General features: G+C 44.2%; 1 protein-coding gene across 1 annotated transcript in view; it reads left to right on the forward strand.

The window, feature by feature from the left end:
• The first annotated feature begins 552 nt into the window (after positions 1-552).
• The window catches only part of Psen1 (presenilin 1), a 49,947-nt gene continuing 30,571 nt past the window's right edge, over positions 553-19,928 (forward strand). The window contains exons 1-3 of the mRNA XM_032908099.1: positions 553-751; positions 11,235-11,306; positions 11,399-11,538. Of these exons, the coding sequence (XP_032763990.1) occupies positions 11,452-11,538 (87 nt within the window). The 5' untranslated portion in view covers positions 553-751; positions 11,235-11,306; positions 11,399-11,451. The remainder of the gene's footprint in view (positions 752-11,234; positions 11,307-11,398; positions 11,539-19,928) is intronic.

The raw sequence follows: 19,928 nt of genomic DNA on the forward strand, positions 1-19,928 counted from the left end.
CAGCCTCGATCTAAAACAAAGGGAAAATATCACTTGTAGACGGAGAACGCTAGACTCTCCTCAAGCCTTAGAGAGTCCTCAGGTCGCGCACAACCTATTCAGAAGAAGGAGGTCAGCTGCAGCCCCCCAACCCTCGGGGCCTGCGCGCGCCGCCGGAAGCTCCGTCCCCTCCCGGGTCTAGGGGCCAACGTCGCTGAGACCGGAAATTGCGACACGGGTGAGACCTCTAGGGCGGGGCCTAGGACGACCTGCTCAGTGGGCCGCGAGTATTCGTCGGAAACAAAACAGCGGCAGCTGAGGCGGAAACCTAGCTGCGAGCTGGCTGCCCGGGCGCCGAGAGCGAAGGTGCGTGCCCAGGATGTGTGGTGCGGACGGTGTCTCTGCGGGTTATGTTCACCGTCGTCTGCCGGGTGGTCCGGGCCTGTGTCTCTGTGGGCCGCGTAGCTGGCGTCTCCGGGGATGAGGGGCGGGGTCCGGTCGGGCGGAGATCGAGGAACCCCGCGTGGGAAACGGGGTGAGGCCGGTTTCTCGGCCCGGGCTGGTGCGGCCAGGCTGAGGTATCACCTCTCCGAGCTTTGGTACCCCGGAAGTGCTGGCTTCCCGGGCGACCCGGAGCAGGTGGCTGGCTGGCGTCGGGGTGGCCTCACGGATTGGAGTGGAGCAAGAGATAGAGGAAGCGCCCTAGGCTGGGTCGGCTTGAGCAACTGGTGAAACTCTGCCTCTCGTGTCCCGAGTGTGTCATAGTCCAGAAGTGAGTGAGTGGCACTCAGGGCTAACTTCTCAGTGACAGGCGAAGAGTCGTATGGCGCTTGTTCTTTCTTCGGAACTGTCACGATGCATGTGTCTGAAGCTTGTAGATGCCTTTAGTGTTTGCTTTTTCTTCCTTTTCACGTTCTCAAATGTGGCACTGCGGTGAACAGAGGTTTGCTTCAAGCACATCCGCCTGGTAGTGGAGGACCGAGTGCATAAGACAATTGAGGTAACTTTTTACATAACTAGGAGAAATGAGAGTTCCAGTAACAGAAACGTAGAAGAAACGTGAGTAGGACAGGCGATCTGTTCAACTAACGCTTAAGATTGACAGGGTTCAAACTCGGAGAATAAGAGAAAAATAAGGAAGTTAGAAAGTGGTTTGGAAATACCACTTTTGAACTGACAGTGGGTAAAGATGGCCTGAGGTCAGAGCTGTAAACTGTAAATATGGGTCACTTAAGTAGATTTACTGTTTGATGTTGGAGCAGCGAACTGGGTGGAGACTTAGGAAACACACCAAGAGCCAGGTAGAAGGAGGCAACAAGGTCGCTGAGGAGGATGAATGCAGGAGAACCATAATAGTGCAGTGTCACAGAAGCTGAGGAAGACTGGGAAGCTTCAGGGAGCATTGTCAGCGATTAGGAATGAAAGGCCCGGTGTTGTTTTAGAAGATCCTGTACCATTGTACCCTTGAAAGATGAATGTGAACCACAAATACTAGTTTTAAACCTTCCCACAAACAGGTTTTTAAAGGTAACAAGAAGCAAGTGAAATTAGTTTTAACGGTTTGTTAATCCAGTATAGCTAACAGTTTCAGTTTAACAGATACTCAGTGTCAAATTAACTTGTGTTCCCCTCTAGATGGTAGGCTCTTAAGTGAACAGAAGCAATTCCTGATTCTACAGTATCCCCAGCACCTGTCACAGTGTTTCCTTGTGTAAGAGAAACCTGGTTCCTGTTTGCTGCTCCAAGAATTCCTATTTGGTTTGCAGATGTCTTGTCCAGTTCCTTGTTTTGAGTGAAAGCAGAAAGAATGTATGCAGGTTAATTAGATGCAAACATTTATTTTTAATTAAAAATATTTGTATAATATCCATTTCCACAGAAGGTTGAGACACTGACTCACAATAAAAATAATTTCATTACAGAATTGTTAAAATTAAAAGAACTTTGGGGGGATATCTCTATAGTTCCCAGGTATGGTGGCATGCATTTGGAGTCCCAGCTACTTGGAAGGCTGAGCCAGAAAGACAAGGCCAGCCTTGCTAACAGAGATCGTGAATGATGTGAGGTAGAGGAAATTCATTCTATCTGATCTGAACCTATTATAGCCTATAGTCTGTTTATATGCTGTCAAGGTAGATAGAATAGATAAAGACTATGGAGAATCTTTTGTGTGTGTGTGTGTGTGTGTGTGTGTGTGTGTGTGTGTGTGTGTGTGTGTGTGTGTGTGGGCCTCTTACTTTATATGCAAAGCTGTCTTTGTCTATATGCTTGCAAATGCAGAGGCCAGAGGAGGACAGTGGGTGTTTTTCTCCATTGTTTATCACCTTGCTGTAACAAAAATGTTATTTTGTGTGCAAGGTTGGGGGCTTCCATGGTCATATTCAGAAGTCTGAAGTTAGCTCTCTCTTCCCACCTTTATGTTAGTACTGGGGACTGAACATAGGTTTCCAGGTATGTGGGACCAGTACCTTTACCGCCTGAGCCATCTTGATAGCCTCCCCCGCCCCCCTTTTAATTTTGTTTTGTTTTGTTTTGTCTTGTTTTGCTTGGTCTTTTGAGGCAGGATCTCTCTATGTAGCCCAGGCTTTCCTGGAACTCACTATGTAGACCAGGCTGACCTCAAGCTCACAGAGATCTGCCACCACACCCAGCTTGAATTTTTAAAAACTTAATTGTGTGGTGGGGAAGCATGTGTGCCGTGATACACAGATGTCATAATTCAAAGGATCATTTTATGGAATCATTCTTATGTACGGTTATGTGGGCGCTGGGGATTTATTCCTGGTTGTCAGACATGTGTGCCACATGCTCTTGAACACTTGAAACTTATTTTGTAAGGCGAGGTCTCTATTGAACCTGAAGCTATTTCAGCTAGTTGGGCCGCCGTCCATCAGTCTCCCAGGATCCTCCTCTTCCCACCTCCCCGTGTTGGGAGCAGTAGCTATGCCTGACTCTGATGTGCTGCTGGGAATCTGAGCTCTGTTCCTTCGATTTGAACAGCAAGCGCTTTTACCCTCTGAGCGAACTCCCTAGATCCTACTGTCTTGATACACTTTGAGACTGTTGTGCTTCACCGTAGACCTGGATGGATTTCACTTTTGTGAGTCTAAGGCTCCTGGATGTACTATTGAGCATATTCATTTGCGTTATGCCACCTTAACAAAACCCAAAAGAGAGTCCATATTCTAAATATGTCTAATCCCGAAGGTTTGAAATAAATTCTGAGCTGATTTTAGCCCATGTTCATTGCCTCTTATGAGCCAGCTAGCTTTCCCATTGTTTTAGAATAAGTTGCAGCAGTAAGTCTCCATAGCAGACCTCCCCCAGCCTTAACAACTGAGAGCACTTAAGTTCACTCAGGGCTCTGCTTCAGGGTGGGATGTGTGGGTCAGCTGGGACCATTTTGATTTGAGCATCTTATTAGGGGGCCCAGGTTGAGGTGGCAAGGACTACCAATCATCAAGCTGCTCTCTTCCCAAGGCAGTGTCAGATGCATGAGAAGACAAGGCCAGCTGCACAAACAGTGCAGCTAAGAGAGCATTGACAAAGGCACATTATAGGAGCTCACATAAAGACTTAGACTAGGTAATGGATGTCACCCATAAAGAGGCCAAAGAGCAATCTCAGGGGATTGGTTTTAGGACTCCTAGTTTCCAAAATCTGAGGATGCTCCAGCCCTTATATCAAACAGTAGTATTTGGGAGTGAGAATGTAGTCATATTCAGAGACCTTGCTTGATCCCTAACACTGAAGAGAGAAATCTGAACTAAAATATATTTATGATTTATAAATCCTCCTATATACTTTCCTGCTCCTCCTGAGCACTTTAAATCATCTCGCCATCCTAATGCCTACTATTTTAAATGCTGCATAAATAATCATTACGTTGTGTTGGTTATGAAGAACAGTAAGGACTACATGCCAGATGTTTTCAGTCTACAGTTGATCGAATCCAAGGATCCTGAATTAGATGCATGAAGACTAACCATTCTTCCCTTGGGAATACTGGGGGAAGGAGAGACTATTTACTGAATAATAATTTTATCTACCACAGATGGTTCACAGAGGTGGAGTGGGATGGAAAGAGGGAAAAACACCACCCTCAATAAGATGCAGAACTGCCCTTGCTCTTTTTAGTTCTATTTCAAAAGATGTCTTGTGGGGCTGGGGAAACGATTCGCTCTTTCTGCCTCACAAATCACGAGCCTGTCTTGGGTATCCTAAGTCACGTTCTAGAATACAGTTTAGGGCTTGCTTACATTTGCTGTGGTCTTTAGAAACCCGAGTAGAACCAGGTTTGGTGGTCCACACGTGTAATCCTAGCACTCGGGTTGGAAGCAGAAGGACCTCAAGTTCAAGCATCTTGAGCAAGACCCTGTCTAAATAAATATAGAAATTCCATGGCACCACTTTAATCCCAGCATTTGGGAGGCAGAAGTTGGAGGATCTCTCAGTTTGAGGCCAGTGTGATCTTCATAGCAAATTCCTGCCCAGCCAGGGTTACAGAACTGAGACCCTGACACAAACAAACAAACAAACAAATAACCAAGGAGAGAGAGAGAGCCAAGGGTGGGACTCAGTGACAGAACACTTTCCTAGCATTTGCTTCCTACTAACCAAAATGAGTAAATCAAAATTCACACTCTAATCAGAATTTGGGCTCCCTATCACGGAGATATGAATTGGAAAAACTGGGGGTGGGGGGAGGGTGTGGAGGATCCTAAAAACAGACAAACAGCCTGTTTGTGCAGTCTGCCAGTCAGTTGTGATACCCTGGCCCCAACTTTTGTGATAAAGCTTTAGTTTTGAAGCAGGCAACCTTGAAATCGTGGGGCTTTCAGCAGTCTCAAAGGGAGTAGATATGAGGTAATATAAAAAGAAAGGCTGGATCTTGATAACTCCGATCCTCTTACGTCAGAACATCACTTCGTGGAATAAAGAGCCAAGTTACCATGAATATGCCACTCACCTCAAAGTCCATCATAAAGTCTTTAAAATCTGTAGCTCAGAGCAGAACCCACTGTTCCGCTCCTCCTGCCTTTTCTTGTAGGCCACTCTCTCTGGAGTATACGCATTGCTAAGTAAACTTTTGCTCAGACTGTGTCTAGTCTGATTCTCCCTCCTCTACACACACACTTTAGTCCCTGGCAACACCAGCTACTGTTGGAGGAAAATAAATCAAGAGCTTAAACTATTTATTTATTTGTTTATTTATTTATTTCCACCCTTTTAAAACTTTTTAGCACTACAGCCATTTATGTCTAGCAAAAAATAATTGTAGTAGTTTCTTTCTTTTTTTTTTTTTTTTAGTGATAGAAGCTGGGTAAGTGGCTTAGGAACATTAAACCACAAGCCCTTTGTGGTGGTAAAGCCATGATTGTGTCTCACTGAACGTCTCACTGATGTTTTTGTAGTGTACCAGTTTTGTTTACATTTGCCCCAAGAGTTAGAAAATGAGTTCAGGTGTGATCTTCGAGTACAGTAAAATGGGAGAAAGCATCTTTTTTGGGTTTATTTTTTTTCCTTTAAGATTTTTTAAATTTTAATTAGGGTCCCTTGTAGCTCAGGCTGGCTTCAGATTCACTCTAGCCAAGGATGATTTTGAACTTCTGATTCTCTTGCCTACGTTCTTCCAAATGTTGGAATTAAAATTCCTCGTTTATGTGTATGGGGATTGACCCCGGGGTTTGGTGAGTGTTAGACAAGTACTCTGTGAACCAAGATATGCCCCAGTGCCGTGGGTGCTTCGGTGAAGTGGAATTTCTCTTAGGAATCTCTTCTGAAGCTTAAGCATTGCTCCTGAGATGTCTCAGAAGTTCTGATGTACAGAGAAGGTATTCTAGTTGGATAGGTTTCCTTACTTTTTTCCTCATCTTCATGGGTGTGTATACATGGGTGTGTGCCGGAGGCTGACTTGTGGAGTCTCTGGATCACTCTCCACTTCCTTCACTGAGCTATGGTCTTAGTCAAACCCAGAGTTCACTGATAGAGCTTGTCTGGCTGGCCAGCTTGCTCTGGGGAATTTCCAGCTTCTGCCTCTGTGTTCCGGAATTAGAGACAAGCTACCAGACTCAACCAGTATTTAGGTACATTCTGAGGAATCGCATATCCAGTCCTCACATTGCATAGTAAGCACTTTAACCACTAAGCCATCTCCCCAGACCCTGCGTAGGCTTTTCTGTGGAGCACATCTAAGCTTTGAGATTATTCATAGGCTGCAGCTTTCCCCAATACTAAGGATGGACCACAGTTCCTAGTCTTTGCCTCATAGAAATTGTAGTTGCTCATCAAAACAATGACTTCTTTTTCCTTTGTCTGACTGCCCAAGTTGTCGTGCTTGGAACAAGCCCAAAGCAGCTGGTAAAGAAGCATTTATCAGATCAGAACTGACAGGAAAGTTCTAGTGAAAAAAAAAAAAAAAAAACAAACGTTGTGGACAGAAACAGGTGGTGTTCCTAAAAGGGACTAGGGTCTGTTTATAGCAGTCAAGAGACAAATTGCCTGGCTTTACCTTCTGAGCCATTTGTATGGGGTCCAATCTGAATGAGAGGTAGCCTGTTCATTGTCTTGGCCATGTAGCCTGGCCATGTCAGGTAAGGCACTCTGGTCATTAGGAGCCTGTCTTGTTGTATATTGAGGGTCAGCAGCACACACTGCATAGTTAGGCTCTGACTGTTAGTGAGCAATGTCGCTTTTTACTGTTGCCCTTTGACCTCTTCATCTCCACACAAGTGTCTGAGAGGAAGGAGATAGATGACAGGAAAGCATGCAGTGTGTCTGTCTTCAGTAGCTGGGCAGAAAGGAAAGCACCAAGACCTACATCCCTTTTCCTCCACCCTCTGCAATCCGGGTCTCTTCTCGGGTACTGGCTTCTGGTGTTCATAGCTCTCGGCTAAGAATGTTAGCAAATTTGCAAGGGACTTCTGCCATGCTGCCTGAGCAGTGGAGCCATTGCCATTTTTCCATCGCTGTTTTCGGCTGTTACCGGATCCCAATCAACTCTGCTTTGGCCTACCTCTTTTTTTGTACCAGGAGTATGTGTGTGTTCCATGACCTGGCTATGGCCTGCTTCTGGGCTTCTTCTATCAGGGAGGCTGTTCCTGGGAGGCTGTTCCTGGGAGGCCTGTGATTTCTCTGGGTGATCAGAGGAGCCCTGGGCTGAGCGTCCTCACCACCTGGGCTCTGGATTGGTGGTGTTACTCATTTGCTCCTTAACCTGCACAGGCCAATTTGCCTTCTCCTTGACGTTTGTGACACGTGAATGCAGAGTCTTCCTGAGAAGTTTTTGGGGGGATGGGAGCAAGCAAGGAAGTTGTTGGGTTTTTATTTTATTATATTTATTTATTTATTTATTTATTTATTTATTTGGAAAGGTAAGGAAAGAACTCCCTGGGACGGGAGATAGGGGATTCAAAAGAGGGTTGTCCCTTCGTGAGAAATTTTATTTATTTTCAGACATTTTTGTAGATTTATTTTATGTGTTAAGCGTTTTGTCTGCGTGCGTATATGTACACTTCTGTGTGCCTGGTGACTGTGGAGATCACAGAAGACATCAGATGCCCTGAAACAGGAGTTATCAATGATTACGAACCACCATGTGGGTGCTGAGTAACAAACCTGGATCCTTTGCCAGAACAGCAAGTGCCCTTTGGCAGACACCGAGCCAGCTGCAGCCCCCAAGGGTTTCTACTGCTGCAGACAGAGACACAGTGACCAAGAGGCAAGCTGGGGAGAACGCGTTTCTTTTTGGCTCTCACTTCCAGCTCTTAGTCCATCATCAGAGGAAGTCAGGACAGGAACTCAGGCATGGCTGGAACCTGGAGGCAGGAGCTGATGCAGAGGCCAAGAATGGTGCTGCTTACTGGCTGGCTTTACTTTTCATGGCTTGCTAGCCTGCTTTCTTATAGAAACTACCAGAACTACCAGCCCAGGGATGAGACCACCCACCTTGTGTTGGGCCCTCCTCTGTTTATAATCGAGAAAATGTCTTACAGCTGGATCTCATGGAGAAATTTCCTCAACTAAGTCTCCTTCCTCCCTGATGACTCTGGCTTGTGTTAAGTTGACACAAAAAAACCTGCCAGTACAGGAACTGGGGGGTGGGTGTTTGTTATTTTTGTTGTTGTTTTTGGGCAGGGTTTCTCTGTGTAGCCCTGGCTGTCCTGGAACTCACTCTATAGACCAGGCTGGCCTCAAACTCAAAATCTGTCTGCCTCTGCCACTGAGTGCTCGGCTCTCATGGGAGCTTTTAAAGAGTCAAACAGAGTCATGATTATGAAAATAACTTTGAAAATGGCATTAGGGGCATGCTCAAGTGGCGGCTGTGTGATTGATGGCTCTTACAGGTTTGTCCCACACAGCTCCAGTGTGCGTCCTCATATTGGCTCAACAGGCTACATGGGCACGAGAGAGAGGTGTTCTCACTTTCTGTTCAAATGTTGCATGGAAGGAAGGAGAAAGACGAATATAATGTGAAAGACAGTTTACAGTGGTCCGTCCTGTGCTCATCTCTGTGCCCCTCTTGGGTAATTAGTTTTAAAAGTAGTTCTTTTTTTTTTTTTTTTTTTTTTTTTTTTTTTTTTTTTTTTTTCGGAGCTGGGGACCGAACCCAGGGGTTTTAAGTAGTTCTTAAGAGTTCTCCGGGAACCTGTGAGTATTTCTCATTAGACACTACCGTGAGGCAGGCGTTGGTGGCGCACACCTGTAATCCCAACGCCAAGGGAGCAGAGGCAGGTGGGTCTCTGAGCCTGGTCTGCAGAGTGAGTTCTAGGTCAGTCAGGGCTACACAGAGAAACCCTGTCAGAAAAAACAAAAGAAAAGAGAAAAAGAAGTTAGAGAACATTTCTTAAAAGCATGTGAGTCCATTGTCTGAAGTTAAAGCATTCTCAGAGCTTGAGGTCTCACTGCCTTACCCTTAACAAAGTAAACCTGTCATCCAGAGGTCAGGTATGGCAAGTTAACCCATGTCCTCTGGCTGGCAAATGTTTGATTGGTACTGTGCCAGTGAAATGAGCCAATGCAAGCAGAATTAAAGTATGTAAAGAAAGGTTTATTGGGAAGCCACTCTTGGGCTGAGTCACTGGTCCCAAAGAACAAGACAGGGAAGTCACCATGGGGAGGGGCAAGAGAAAAAGCATGTGTGCAGGCAGGGAGAGAGAAGATGCGGGGAGGGGAGATGTGGGGTTGTGGGGAGAGAACAAAATATCTGGATTATATAGGAAAGAACTTCTGGGAGAGGGAAAGGCCAGCCCTTTGGCTGGAAAGTTCAGAGTAGAGGGTGGGGTGTGCCAGGTAGGGATGGAGGAGGGATCCTGGGAGAATCTGGAGGCCAGGTCTGCTTTGGGAGAGACCAACCTAACCTTGTCTTAGACAACATAGGACAATTAGCCCTGATATCATTTGTCCACAGTTCTGGTGGTGTCCTGACAGGGGTCAAGGTACTGGAGCAATTATGGGTAGTGTATCCACAACCCAGGTGGAGTCCTTTGTTGTTGTGCCCATATCTTCTTGGAGACCTTGGAGCCTGGCACTGCTACATTTTGGAAATCTCTGTCTGTCATGGTATATTTAAGCATCTTAAATGCCAAATTCAGCAGGTCTCTGAAGTGCCCGAGGACCATCAATCTATCAAAAGTATATTTGAATAGACAAACTTGGCTTGTTTCTAGTTATCCATCCTAGGTTTAGCCTTGAAAGCATGTACAGGTGGGTAAATAAAGTTTGAGGTTATCTGCTCTAAACTGTATCTGTAATATTAAAATAAAGTACCTTTTTAAAAATGTTTAAAGATTATTTTATTTATATAAGTACACTGCATCTGTCTTCAGACACACCAGAAGAGGGCATCAGATCCCATTACAGATGGTTGTGAGCCACCATGTGGTTGCTGGGAATTGAACTCAGGACCTTTGGAAGAGCAGTCAGTGCTCTTAACCGCTGAGCCATCTCTCCAGCCCCAATAAAGTACCTTTTAAAGAGTGAAGACATAGAGCATAAATTTCAGAATACAAAAACCAAGTTTTAGTAAGTATAAACAAGTTAATGTCTCCAAGATTAATACCGAGTGTGTTACTATTGTGTTACAAGGTTTGGTTGTCAGGGCCACCCAGCAAGGTATGTTGTGTGTGTGTGTGTGTGTGTGTGTGTGTGTGTGTGTGTGTGTGTGTGTGTGTGTGTTGTGTTGTGGTTGGTTTGGTTGTTTTTTGTTTTGTTTTCTTGAACCCATAGCAGGGGTGTCTGCCAGCCATGTTGCTGCCCTTAACCAAGATGTTGGTGAAGCCATGGTTTCACCCTCTTTATCCTGTGGTAAAGATGGCAGCCATGTCGTATTCTTTCTGGCAGCAGGTGATTTAAAAGTAGCAGTTTGCTCCCTCACCATCACTGTTGCCACCGAGGCAGTGCATGGCCCTGGGGGAGGTGGGGGAGGTGGCACCTGGAGGGGTGCGTGGGGAGGTGGTCAGCTGCTGAAGCTGTTGTGGTGAAAAGGGGGCGGGCGAGAATGCAGTTCCCAAAAATTTGACATATGAAATTCCGCCCAATTTGGGTAAATTTTTCAATTTTAGATCTGGTGACTCCCATTCTAAGCTTTGCCGGGGACCAAAGACTCAAAATGTACAGCATCCTGTACATAAGCCTGGGGTCGTACAGTGGGAGTTGGGGGGTTAGCTTCAGGTCAAATGTCTTTGATCCCAAGGCTCCCAGGCTGGCTTCTGGCACTCAGTGCTCCAAGGCTGCTGGGAGGTGGTTACTCGTCTGAGCCCAAAGTCTGTCGCATCAGATGCAGAGAAAGGTGGGGAAAGGAGAGGTCCCTATTGCCTTGTGGCTAGGGGCTCAACTCCTCCCAAGTCAGGACACCAGATGATAAGTTATTTCTCCACTGGTGAAATGAGCCAGTTCAAGCCAGGTTAAAGTATATTAAGGCAGGTTTCTTGGGACGCAGCTCTCAGGTGGGCTCACTGGTCTCAAGGTGGGGAGGGAGAGGGGGGAAGAGAGAGACCATGTGTACACAGGGAGAGAGAAAATGGAGAGGGGGCAGGAAGAGACCGAAATGTTTGCAAATATAGGAAAGAGCCTCTTGGGGACGGGAAGCCAGTGTAGGGACTGAGGGATGCTGGGAGAACCTGGAAGTCAGTTCCTATCTTGGTATGTAAAATATGCACCTCAGCTGTTTGTCCTGGGTCTGAAGCCCAACGGCTACTAGTGGATTTGACTTATTATGCATGGCTTGGTAAAATCCTGTTTTATATTTAATCCAGGAACCAACACAAGACAGCAGCCCTTCGAGGTCCTTAGGCAGCTTGGCCTGGAGGAGAACACATGAGAGAAAGGTTTGTTCTTCCAGAATGAAATTCGTGAGAGAGTTTAAAAACAACTTGGTCATCTTAAAGCATAAGGTTTTGTTTTGTTTTTCCCTTTTCAGAATCCCCAGAGGCTTTGTTTTCTTTGAAAAGGTATTTCTGTACAGTTGCTCCAATGACAGAGATACCTGCACCTTTGTCCTACTTCCAGAATGCACAGATGTCTGAGGACAGCCACTCCAGCAGTGCCGTCCGTAGCCAGGTACAGTGTCCATGTCTGCTGCTGAGTCTAACAGGTCTCTTTACTTTGCTGAATGTCTTTTCTTGTTGAACATTAAGCTGAGGGGAAATGCTTGCTGCTAGGGGACCCCAAACTGCTTTTGTTTGCCTCTGTTCTGCCGGGAACTTACCCTCATACCACCCCAGCTGAAACTTTCTCCATCTTCCCGATGTGTAAGGATCTCATGCCCCACAGTGTCTGTCTTGATCCTACTCTTCTATCGGAAGAAGTGACATTTGATTACTGTTTCTAGTGCCAGCCAGTTTCCGACAGTGTTCAGTAAGTATTTAGTGACAGTGACTATACAGTGCAAGGTAAACTGTTGTGAGTTCAGGAGAGGGGTGGGATACATGGTATGGACACATTCTCGTCACAGACCACACTCACTAAACCTGTCTGTTATAGCCACAGTAGCTAAGCACTGCAGACTGGAGGTAGACTCCACAGCAGGCCTGAGACATCTAGGAATTGGTAGAATTTTCTGAGTACAACCAGGATGGAGGGAAACCTTGATAAAGGCCAGTCTCAGGTCTGCAAGTCTGCCTTGGGGGATAGTGTGTACTGCTAGTAAAAGCTGTTATTAAAGGCAAGTCGCAGATAAGGATTAGGGGCCTGGAGAGATGCTTCAGGGCATCAGAACAATTCTGCTCTTCCCGGGGACCCAGGATACATCTATATGAAGTGGTTCACAACTGCCTGGTAACTCCAGCTCCAGAAGGTCTCTTCTGGTCTCTAAGGGTGTGTGTGTGTGTGTGTGTGTGTGTGTGTGTGTGTGTGTCTGTCTGTCTGTCTGTCTGTCTGTCTCTCAAGATTGAGCCTTAAGACTTTTTTTGTACTTTGAAGATTTAGGGTTCCTCACTTTCCCAGGAGTTTGGGGGAGCCTGCAACTAGGATGTAGGAGTTTTAAAACCGTTACAGTCCTGAACAAGTAGGATCAAGAGTGAAGGGGCTACTCCTACTACCACAGCTGTACTAACCTGAAGTGACTTTGGGAGGACGAGCCGAGTGGTACTTAGTTGACAGTCTCGTGTAAGTTAAGCACCATCATGTGTTGTTAGGTGAATGAACGAGGGAGAACATGTAAAGTGGCCCTTGTTCCACAGAGCACTTGGCTTTACCATGTCCTCTTAACCTCTTGAACAGATGCAGCCATAGACTGCAGGAGTCCAGAAAACAGTCATCCTGGGCTGCTATGAATTAATCTTACTGACGGTAAAGGGACTTGATGTTTGATAGCTGATGTTTTTTTAAAACCCAAAGATTTCTAAAAATCTAAAGCAGCAGTTCTCAACCTTCCTAATGCTGCAGCCCTTTTAATATATACAGTTCCTCATGTGGTGACTCCAGCCATACAATCATTTTCATCACTACTTCATAACCGTAATTCTGCTGCTGTTATGAATCATATAAACATCTGATATGCAAGATATCTGATATGTTACCCCTGTGAAAAGGTTGTTCAACCCCCAAAGAGATTGTGACCCACAGCTTGAGAACCACTGATCTAGACAAACAAATACCCAGCTTTATTAAAGGTTGCGTGGAATTCTTCCGGTAGCCTTTGTACTTCCTCTTCCTGTAATCCGCCAAAGGTGACCTGTGAAGATCGTTTACTTCTCTCTTGACCCATAAAACCCCACAAAATCATGCAAATCAAGAGGTTCACTTTAAGAACACCTAGGAAACTGCAGGCCATCAAGGGTATGCTTGTCCGCAAAGCCCCCAAGTAAGTATCAGAAGGATGTCATGCTAAAGAAGCCGTGTGTGCCGTTCCTGCACGGGAATAAATTCAGCATGAATAAATGCAGATAAAGGAAAGGTTAAAAAACCTTTGGTTTGGCATATAAGGCCATTTTTATTATGATTTTCCTATTTCTGTGACTCTTAAAAAGAACTATTCATTATTTTTCTGTGATACCATAGTTCAAAACCAGAGCTCTCTCCAGTCCCTGTTTCTATTTATTGATCCTAAGCTCAGTGAAATCACAAGCAAATAAAATAAATCTTTGTTTTGGAAAGAGAATCTTGTTTTGTGACAACAACAAACTACACAGAAACAGCTGAAGAGCCTCTTCCCTGTCTTTACCCCTTGTTCTCTGGAGTTACTCTCTGACATGTTCTTAATATGTTTACTATAATCATGCAACATTACACAGACTTTCAAAGCTGTACGCATGTGTAGTGTTTCTCCTATGCTCCCTTCTTTGGTGAATATATAAAATTGTTTGTTCACAGATATTTGGTATCTGCCAGTTTCTCGCATACTGAGCAGATCTGTTGCCAGTGGTGAGGCCTGGAGTGGTCTCGAAGTTAGAGACCAGATGGAGATCTCTGCCCAGTGTTTCTCAGACATGAGACAAAGTAAGGAACTGGAAGGATAGTTTATTCTAGAACAAAGGTACATACTCAGAATGTTCGGGCTTCTCAGGAGAGCCATATTGGAATTTTGGATAGTTTATAGGTAAGCCTTAATAGAAGGGATTCCTGGATTTCTTGGGAGATTTGTCCAGATAGGAATCCTAGTAGGTTGGGGTTCTCTCCTCGGTAGGGTTTCTTACCCTTTTTGTGTTTATCAAGTTTTTAGATATGGCATGGCAATAGATGCATGATGGGAACATCTAGTCTTGTAAGGCTAACTAAATGGAAATCCATTGTAAAAAGCAAATCTGGGTTGACCATGCACTCCCAACCAGGTTGGCCAGTGATTCGATAGATAAAACATGTTGACCCTGTGGCCCTGTGGTTGCTAAGTCTCTAAGCCATAATGCGCTTTGTCTGTCCTTTTGTCCTGTGTCCTATGCCTGTGTAGCCTACCTCGGATCTGCCATTTTTAGAAGAACAACTAACAGTGGATAGCATGACCTGTCTGTCTCAGGGTTCAGTGGAGATTGTATGGTTTTCCCCACTTTTCATGTGCATCACACATGTACACACACACTCTCTCTCACACACTCACACAAAGCCCTCACCCCGTGTCCTGCTTCCTTAGAGACTGCATTCAGTTGAAGGTTTATTGCCCGCCATCCACTCACCCAGCACTGCCTCCATGTCCACATGTGTGTGGATGCCGTTGGTTGGCTACTGTGTATATGTGCACTGGAGACGAGAAGATAGCTTAGTGTAATAATGGTTTGTCTATTTCTGAAAAAAGAAAAGTTTTCAAAGCTATAAATAACTGAAGTCTTTGTGTCCCAAATTATCATATAAACATGGTATTAAGGGAGCTCTAGTAAAAACTCTGGCTATTTGGCTGCAGTTTGGGGGAAAAGTAGGTAATTATCTTGTTGTTCTCTGAAGTTCGGTCCTGCGATGTAGTCCAGGTTGGTGTCAGGCTTGCAGTTGTCTTGCTGCAGCTTCATAAGTGCAGGGTTAGATATGCACCCCCACACCTGCCTCTTGTCTTTTACTTTTCTAAAGCAATTTCTGGGCCTAAAGCTAACCACGTTATGTTGTTACTCAAGCCTTCTAGAGTATAAATTACAGCCCTGGTCTCCCTTAATCTGTCAAATTCTCTGACCACCAACCTTAAGGTTTCTGGTCAAAGGCCAGTTTGACATCACAGGGTAAACCAAGGCAGGCAGAGAGGGTGGTGTTGGTGATTAGGCCCCAAAGCTGATGGCTTCTGGCAATTAACTCCTGATGACAGCTGCAGGGAAAAAGAAACTTAGTTACTTGGGTTCTTTTATCTTTGACTCAGAGACCCCTCACTGGCCATTGAGAGGCTCAGATTTGTTAATTCTTCAGAAGCCAGAGAGAAAAGAAACAGAAAGGAAGAAAGGCACACAGAGATACATGTATATTGGTGAAGCAGATAAGGCTACACCATTGATTTATTATCTTCTCAAGATAATTGATCACGTGGTTTCTTTAAGCATTTTAAGCATTACCTTCCACACATTCATAGTAAGTTTATGGCAATAGTTCATGTCCTAGGTTTCTAAGACTTAAGGAGTTACAGCAGAATTGTTTACATGTCTTTCCATTAACTAGTACCTTATTAATAGCTCTGTAAGTTAAGTTTAAAGCAATCATTTTTTTTTTCTTTTTTCTTTTTTTTTTTTTTTTTCAGAGCCGGGGACCGAACCCAGGGCCTTGCACTTGCTAGGCAAGCGCTCTACCACTGGGCTTAATCCCCAACCCTAAAGCAATCATTTTTATGTTACAAGTTAGCATGGCTTTGTCGAGAGATAAGTCATCTGCCTTGAGTCATATTATTTTGAAGTCTTGAATAGATAAACTAGCCCATCATTTATTTTCTGTCCTTGCACCTACAATAAATTGTCCATTTCTAGTTTATGGCCTTTAGTTACCAGATAGTGGCCTCATCCCCAACCTAGAAGAAATGTTTTAGTAGATTGTGAATTTGTTCCAAGCCTGCTTTCTCTTCCTAGTGCAATTAGCCCATGACACACGGAGGTTTACAGAGCTCTATTTGCAGCTTTTTTATTCTATAGGGGTCTTGAGATTACTCATATCAGTTTAGGAGTTCTATAAAATCATGATCAGGAATTATGAAATTATCAGCACAGCATTACATGAAAGTACATATTCATAATGAGTCTGCCAGAGATCTGCTCTGTCTGGTAGTCTGATGTCCAGGAACCACTAGGCTATATAACAGGGGCAGGAAAGGCATATTGGCAGTGAGAAGCAGCAATCGTGGGATGAAGTCTCTGAGGACCCTGCTTCTCAGTACACTTATCACAGCCATGCAAAATGGTGGCCATCTGTAGAAAATTCACTTGCTTGCCATAGCCTTTCCTAGATGGCTTCTGACAGTTTCTAAGGTTGTAAGTCTGGATTGGGGCTAGAATTCGCAATTATCCTATCTTGCCAGTCCTCCTTCAGGGACCATAATTTGGCAACAACTCTGAGCACAAGGAAGTAAAAGGTGGTAAAAGAGAAAGAAGGCTGAGAGTGTGTTGGCTCACATGTTCTAGTCCTTAAGAAAAGTTTTCAACTAATTTACAATCAGTAATTTGTTAGCTGAAAAGAAGCCTTAAAATAAAAATAAGCGAAAGACCCAAACGGTTCTCTGTAAAAAGCATTGTTGAGGGCTCCCTGGGCATGTGACATAGCAGTGTTGTGCTTGCCTAGCATGCGGGAGGCACTGAGTTCATTCTTCAGTACCACCACCAAAGGGAAATAAAAAGCAGTTGCTGAAGAACATGTGTATGTCTACAGCCTTTGGCTGCCAGATTTAGATGTAGATAACTGATCCTTAGGAAAGAAAATCACCTGTAATCTTCCTAGATTTTAAAACATTGACTTGAGAGAGTTTTAATAATTTGTTAGCAAGTTGTAGAATGGTTTCATTTTCTGAATGGTGTTGGATCACTTTAAAACATTATATTTGATTTATTTGAGACAGGATCTTACGATATATAGCCCTAGCTAGCCCAGCACTTGTTCTGTAGATGCACACCTTTAGTCCCAGCAGAGGCAGTCAGATCTTTATGAGTTTGAAGCCAGCCTGGTCTAAAGAGTGAGTTTTAGGATAGCCAGGGGATAGCCTCAAACAAGCAAACAAAATTAACCTCATGAATAAAAATGCCTTGTCAGTATATACATATATGAAATGTCAAAGAATAAAAAAGGGGAAAGGGAGTAAAGGGAATTCTATATAAGCTGTGATTTAAAGTAAGGAGAAAGTTTGTAAAAGAGTTACCTTAGTGTGAACCGAGTCAGACCTACAGGCCAAGTCAGCCTGTGACATTTGTACTATTTATCATAATAAATTTGTTTTCCCAATTAGATCAATGTGAAGTAAGAAAAAACTGAAAATCTCTGATGTCTAGAACATGCCAGTAAAGTTGGAAACCTTCGTCTTAATACTTTGAAGAAACTCTAGGCTCAAGACTAACAGCCCCATAAATGTTAACTATAATCTCTAGGCACTCAATGTCAGTTGTTGAGAGAAGTGACACGTTAGAGTAACGCTTCCACCGCCGGGATCAGGGAGGCTGGGCAGGTGTACTGCAGTTCCTCCTGTTGGAAACATTGCCGATAACTAGTAAATGCTTTCATGTTTCCCATTCAATCATTGAGCTAAACTACTCTTCTAACCCCCCAGGGTAGGCCTAGGACTCCATATTTCTAACTGTAGAAATCTATGCCATGAGCATGAGGTCTTAGGAGACTGGAGACTCTTTCCTTCTCTTAAAGATACAACCCAGCCTCATATGTAGACTTACCATGCAATAGAATTCTTTGTAGACATTCATTATAAATATATATGTATTCATATACATTGAAAAACAGAATTTGGGGTAAGTTTTTCTTTGTAAAATCCTAAGTTCATATTTAGTTACACAAAGATACGAAATCTGTCACAAAATTTCCATGAACAAAGTCAAAAGATAAATTAAAATGAAAGCTTATAATGATTCAGTTTTCTTCTTTGTTAAATTTATTTACATTTCTGTTTGTTTGTTGTTTTTTTTTTTAAGAATTTTTAATCAGGAAAGGAAGTGGTGCATGACTTTATTCTTATACTTGGGCGACAGGCAGGTAGATTTCTGTGAGTTTGAGGCCAGCTCACATGTTTGTCTGTACGACAGAAGAGAGTGTCACATGATGAGGGTTCTGGGACCTGAACCCTGGTAAGTGTTTTCCCTCTGAGCTATCTCTCTAGCCACAATGATAAAACTCCTTAGGAGTCACAGGGACATGAGTGTCTGCCTAGTGGTAATTACACTTAGGACTTCAGTGTGTGTCACTGGCACTGTTGGAGCTTCTTCCTTCATAAAACACTTACTGCTGGCTCTCATTTTATTTTTCTGGTAACCATGGCTGTCCTGGAAACTGCTATGGAGCCCAGGTTGGCCCTTAACTTTCCATCACCCTCTTACCTCAGTCTCCCCTGTGTTCAGATATAGGCATGTACCACCATGCCTGTGGAAAACTTCTGGGTTTAATTTCTCTTAAAATAACACTATGTCTACTTAACTAGATTTTTAATTCTGGAAACCCCGAAAGTATTTTCAGTATTCTCTCATTTTAATGGTTTTTAACATTTTTCTTTCTTTCTTTCTTTCTTTTTTTTTTTTTGATGAGATAGGGTCTCTTTATGTAGCCCTGGCTATACTAGAACTCGAAGTGTATTTTAAAACTCATTTTAAAAGATGCTTAGACTTTCTTTCATTTATTTTAAAAGAGAGTCCATTCTACTGTGTAGCTTAGACTGAACTCAGAGTTCTTGTGCCTTGGTTTCTCCAGTGCTGGAGTTACAGTTGACTGCTGCTGTGCCCAGTTTAGTTTGATCAGCCCTTGGCGAATAGCCCAGACTCACCTCAGTTTCAAGATCTACTGCTTCAGCCAGGAAGTATAAGCATGTGCTACTGGACCTCGCTGGCAGTCTTTAAGAAGGCGTCATTGTGGGCTAATCGCCATAACTACACATAGAGTACTCACTGTGATGGTCTTTTTAATTTTTTCAAGAAAAGGTTTCTCTGTGTAGCCCTACCTGTCCTGAAACTTGCTCTGTAGACCAGGCTGGCCTTAGACTCACAGAGACTCACCTGCCTCTGCCTCCCAAGCACTGGGATTAAAGGTGTGCACCAGCCCTCTGGCTCAATGTGATGACTTATAACACGCATAAGTACTCATCAGATTCCATCGGAGTAGAGATGAGAACAGACCTCATTACCCGCAAGTTGCCCATGTTCCCTCTGTGCTGTCCTCATGCCTTTCCGCACCCGTAGCAACCATTCTCAGGTTTTTCTATTACCTTCCTCTGCTGTTGCTCTTCCAGAAAGTTTATATAAATAGAATCATGCTGGCTGGAGAGATGGCTCAGCCGTTCAAGGCTAGGCTCACAATCAAAACTAAATCGAGCCCTGCGGACTCTCCTGTCTGCCTCCTTTCATTTGGCATGGTTGTCCTGAGTTGATGGGTCAGTAGGCACTTCCTTCTCCCTCCTGACTGGGAGCCATGTGTGCTGGCCATAGCTCTTTGGCCAGTTCCTTGTTTCAGTATTGGGGGGTTTCCAATATGACATTACAAGTAAGGCACTGCGGAATTCAGTTACAAAACCTCAAACGGCCATGTACACGTTCATTTTGGGTAAATGCCTAAGAGTAGAACGTAACCCAGTACTGCAGGTTGTTTTAGCTTCTCAGGATACTCCCAGTTTTCCAAACCGGCTGCATAACTGCGCTCTTAGAGCGCTGTATGAGAGTCGCGTCAGCCCCTCCTTGTCAGCCCTCAGCGTCAGCCCTGAGCTTTACAGACCTTGTAGAATGTATGTCGTAGCATCTCCTTGTGGCTCTAATGTGCATACCTCCAACGAGCAATGGTGTTGAATGCTTTTGTTTATCACACTGATGGAGCCTTCTCTAGTGCAGTTTGCTGCCCCTCTTCAAATTGTGAAA

The sequence above is a fragment of the Rattus rattus genome, chromosome 7 (assembly GCF_011064425.1).
Source record: "Rattus rattus isolate New Zealand chromosome 7, Rrattus_CSIRO_v1, whole genome shotgun sequence".
Lineage (NCBI taxonomy): Eukaryota > Metazoa > Chordata > Mammalia > Rodentia > Muridae > Rattus > Rattus rattus.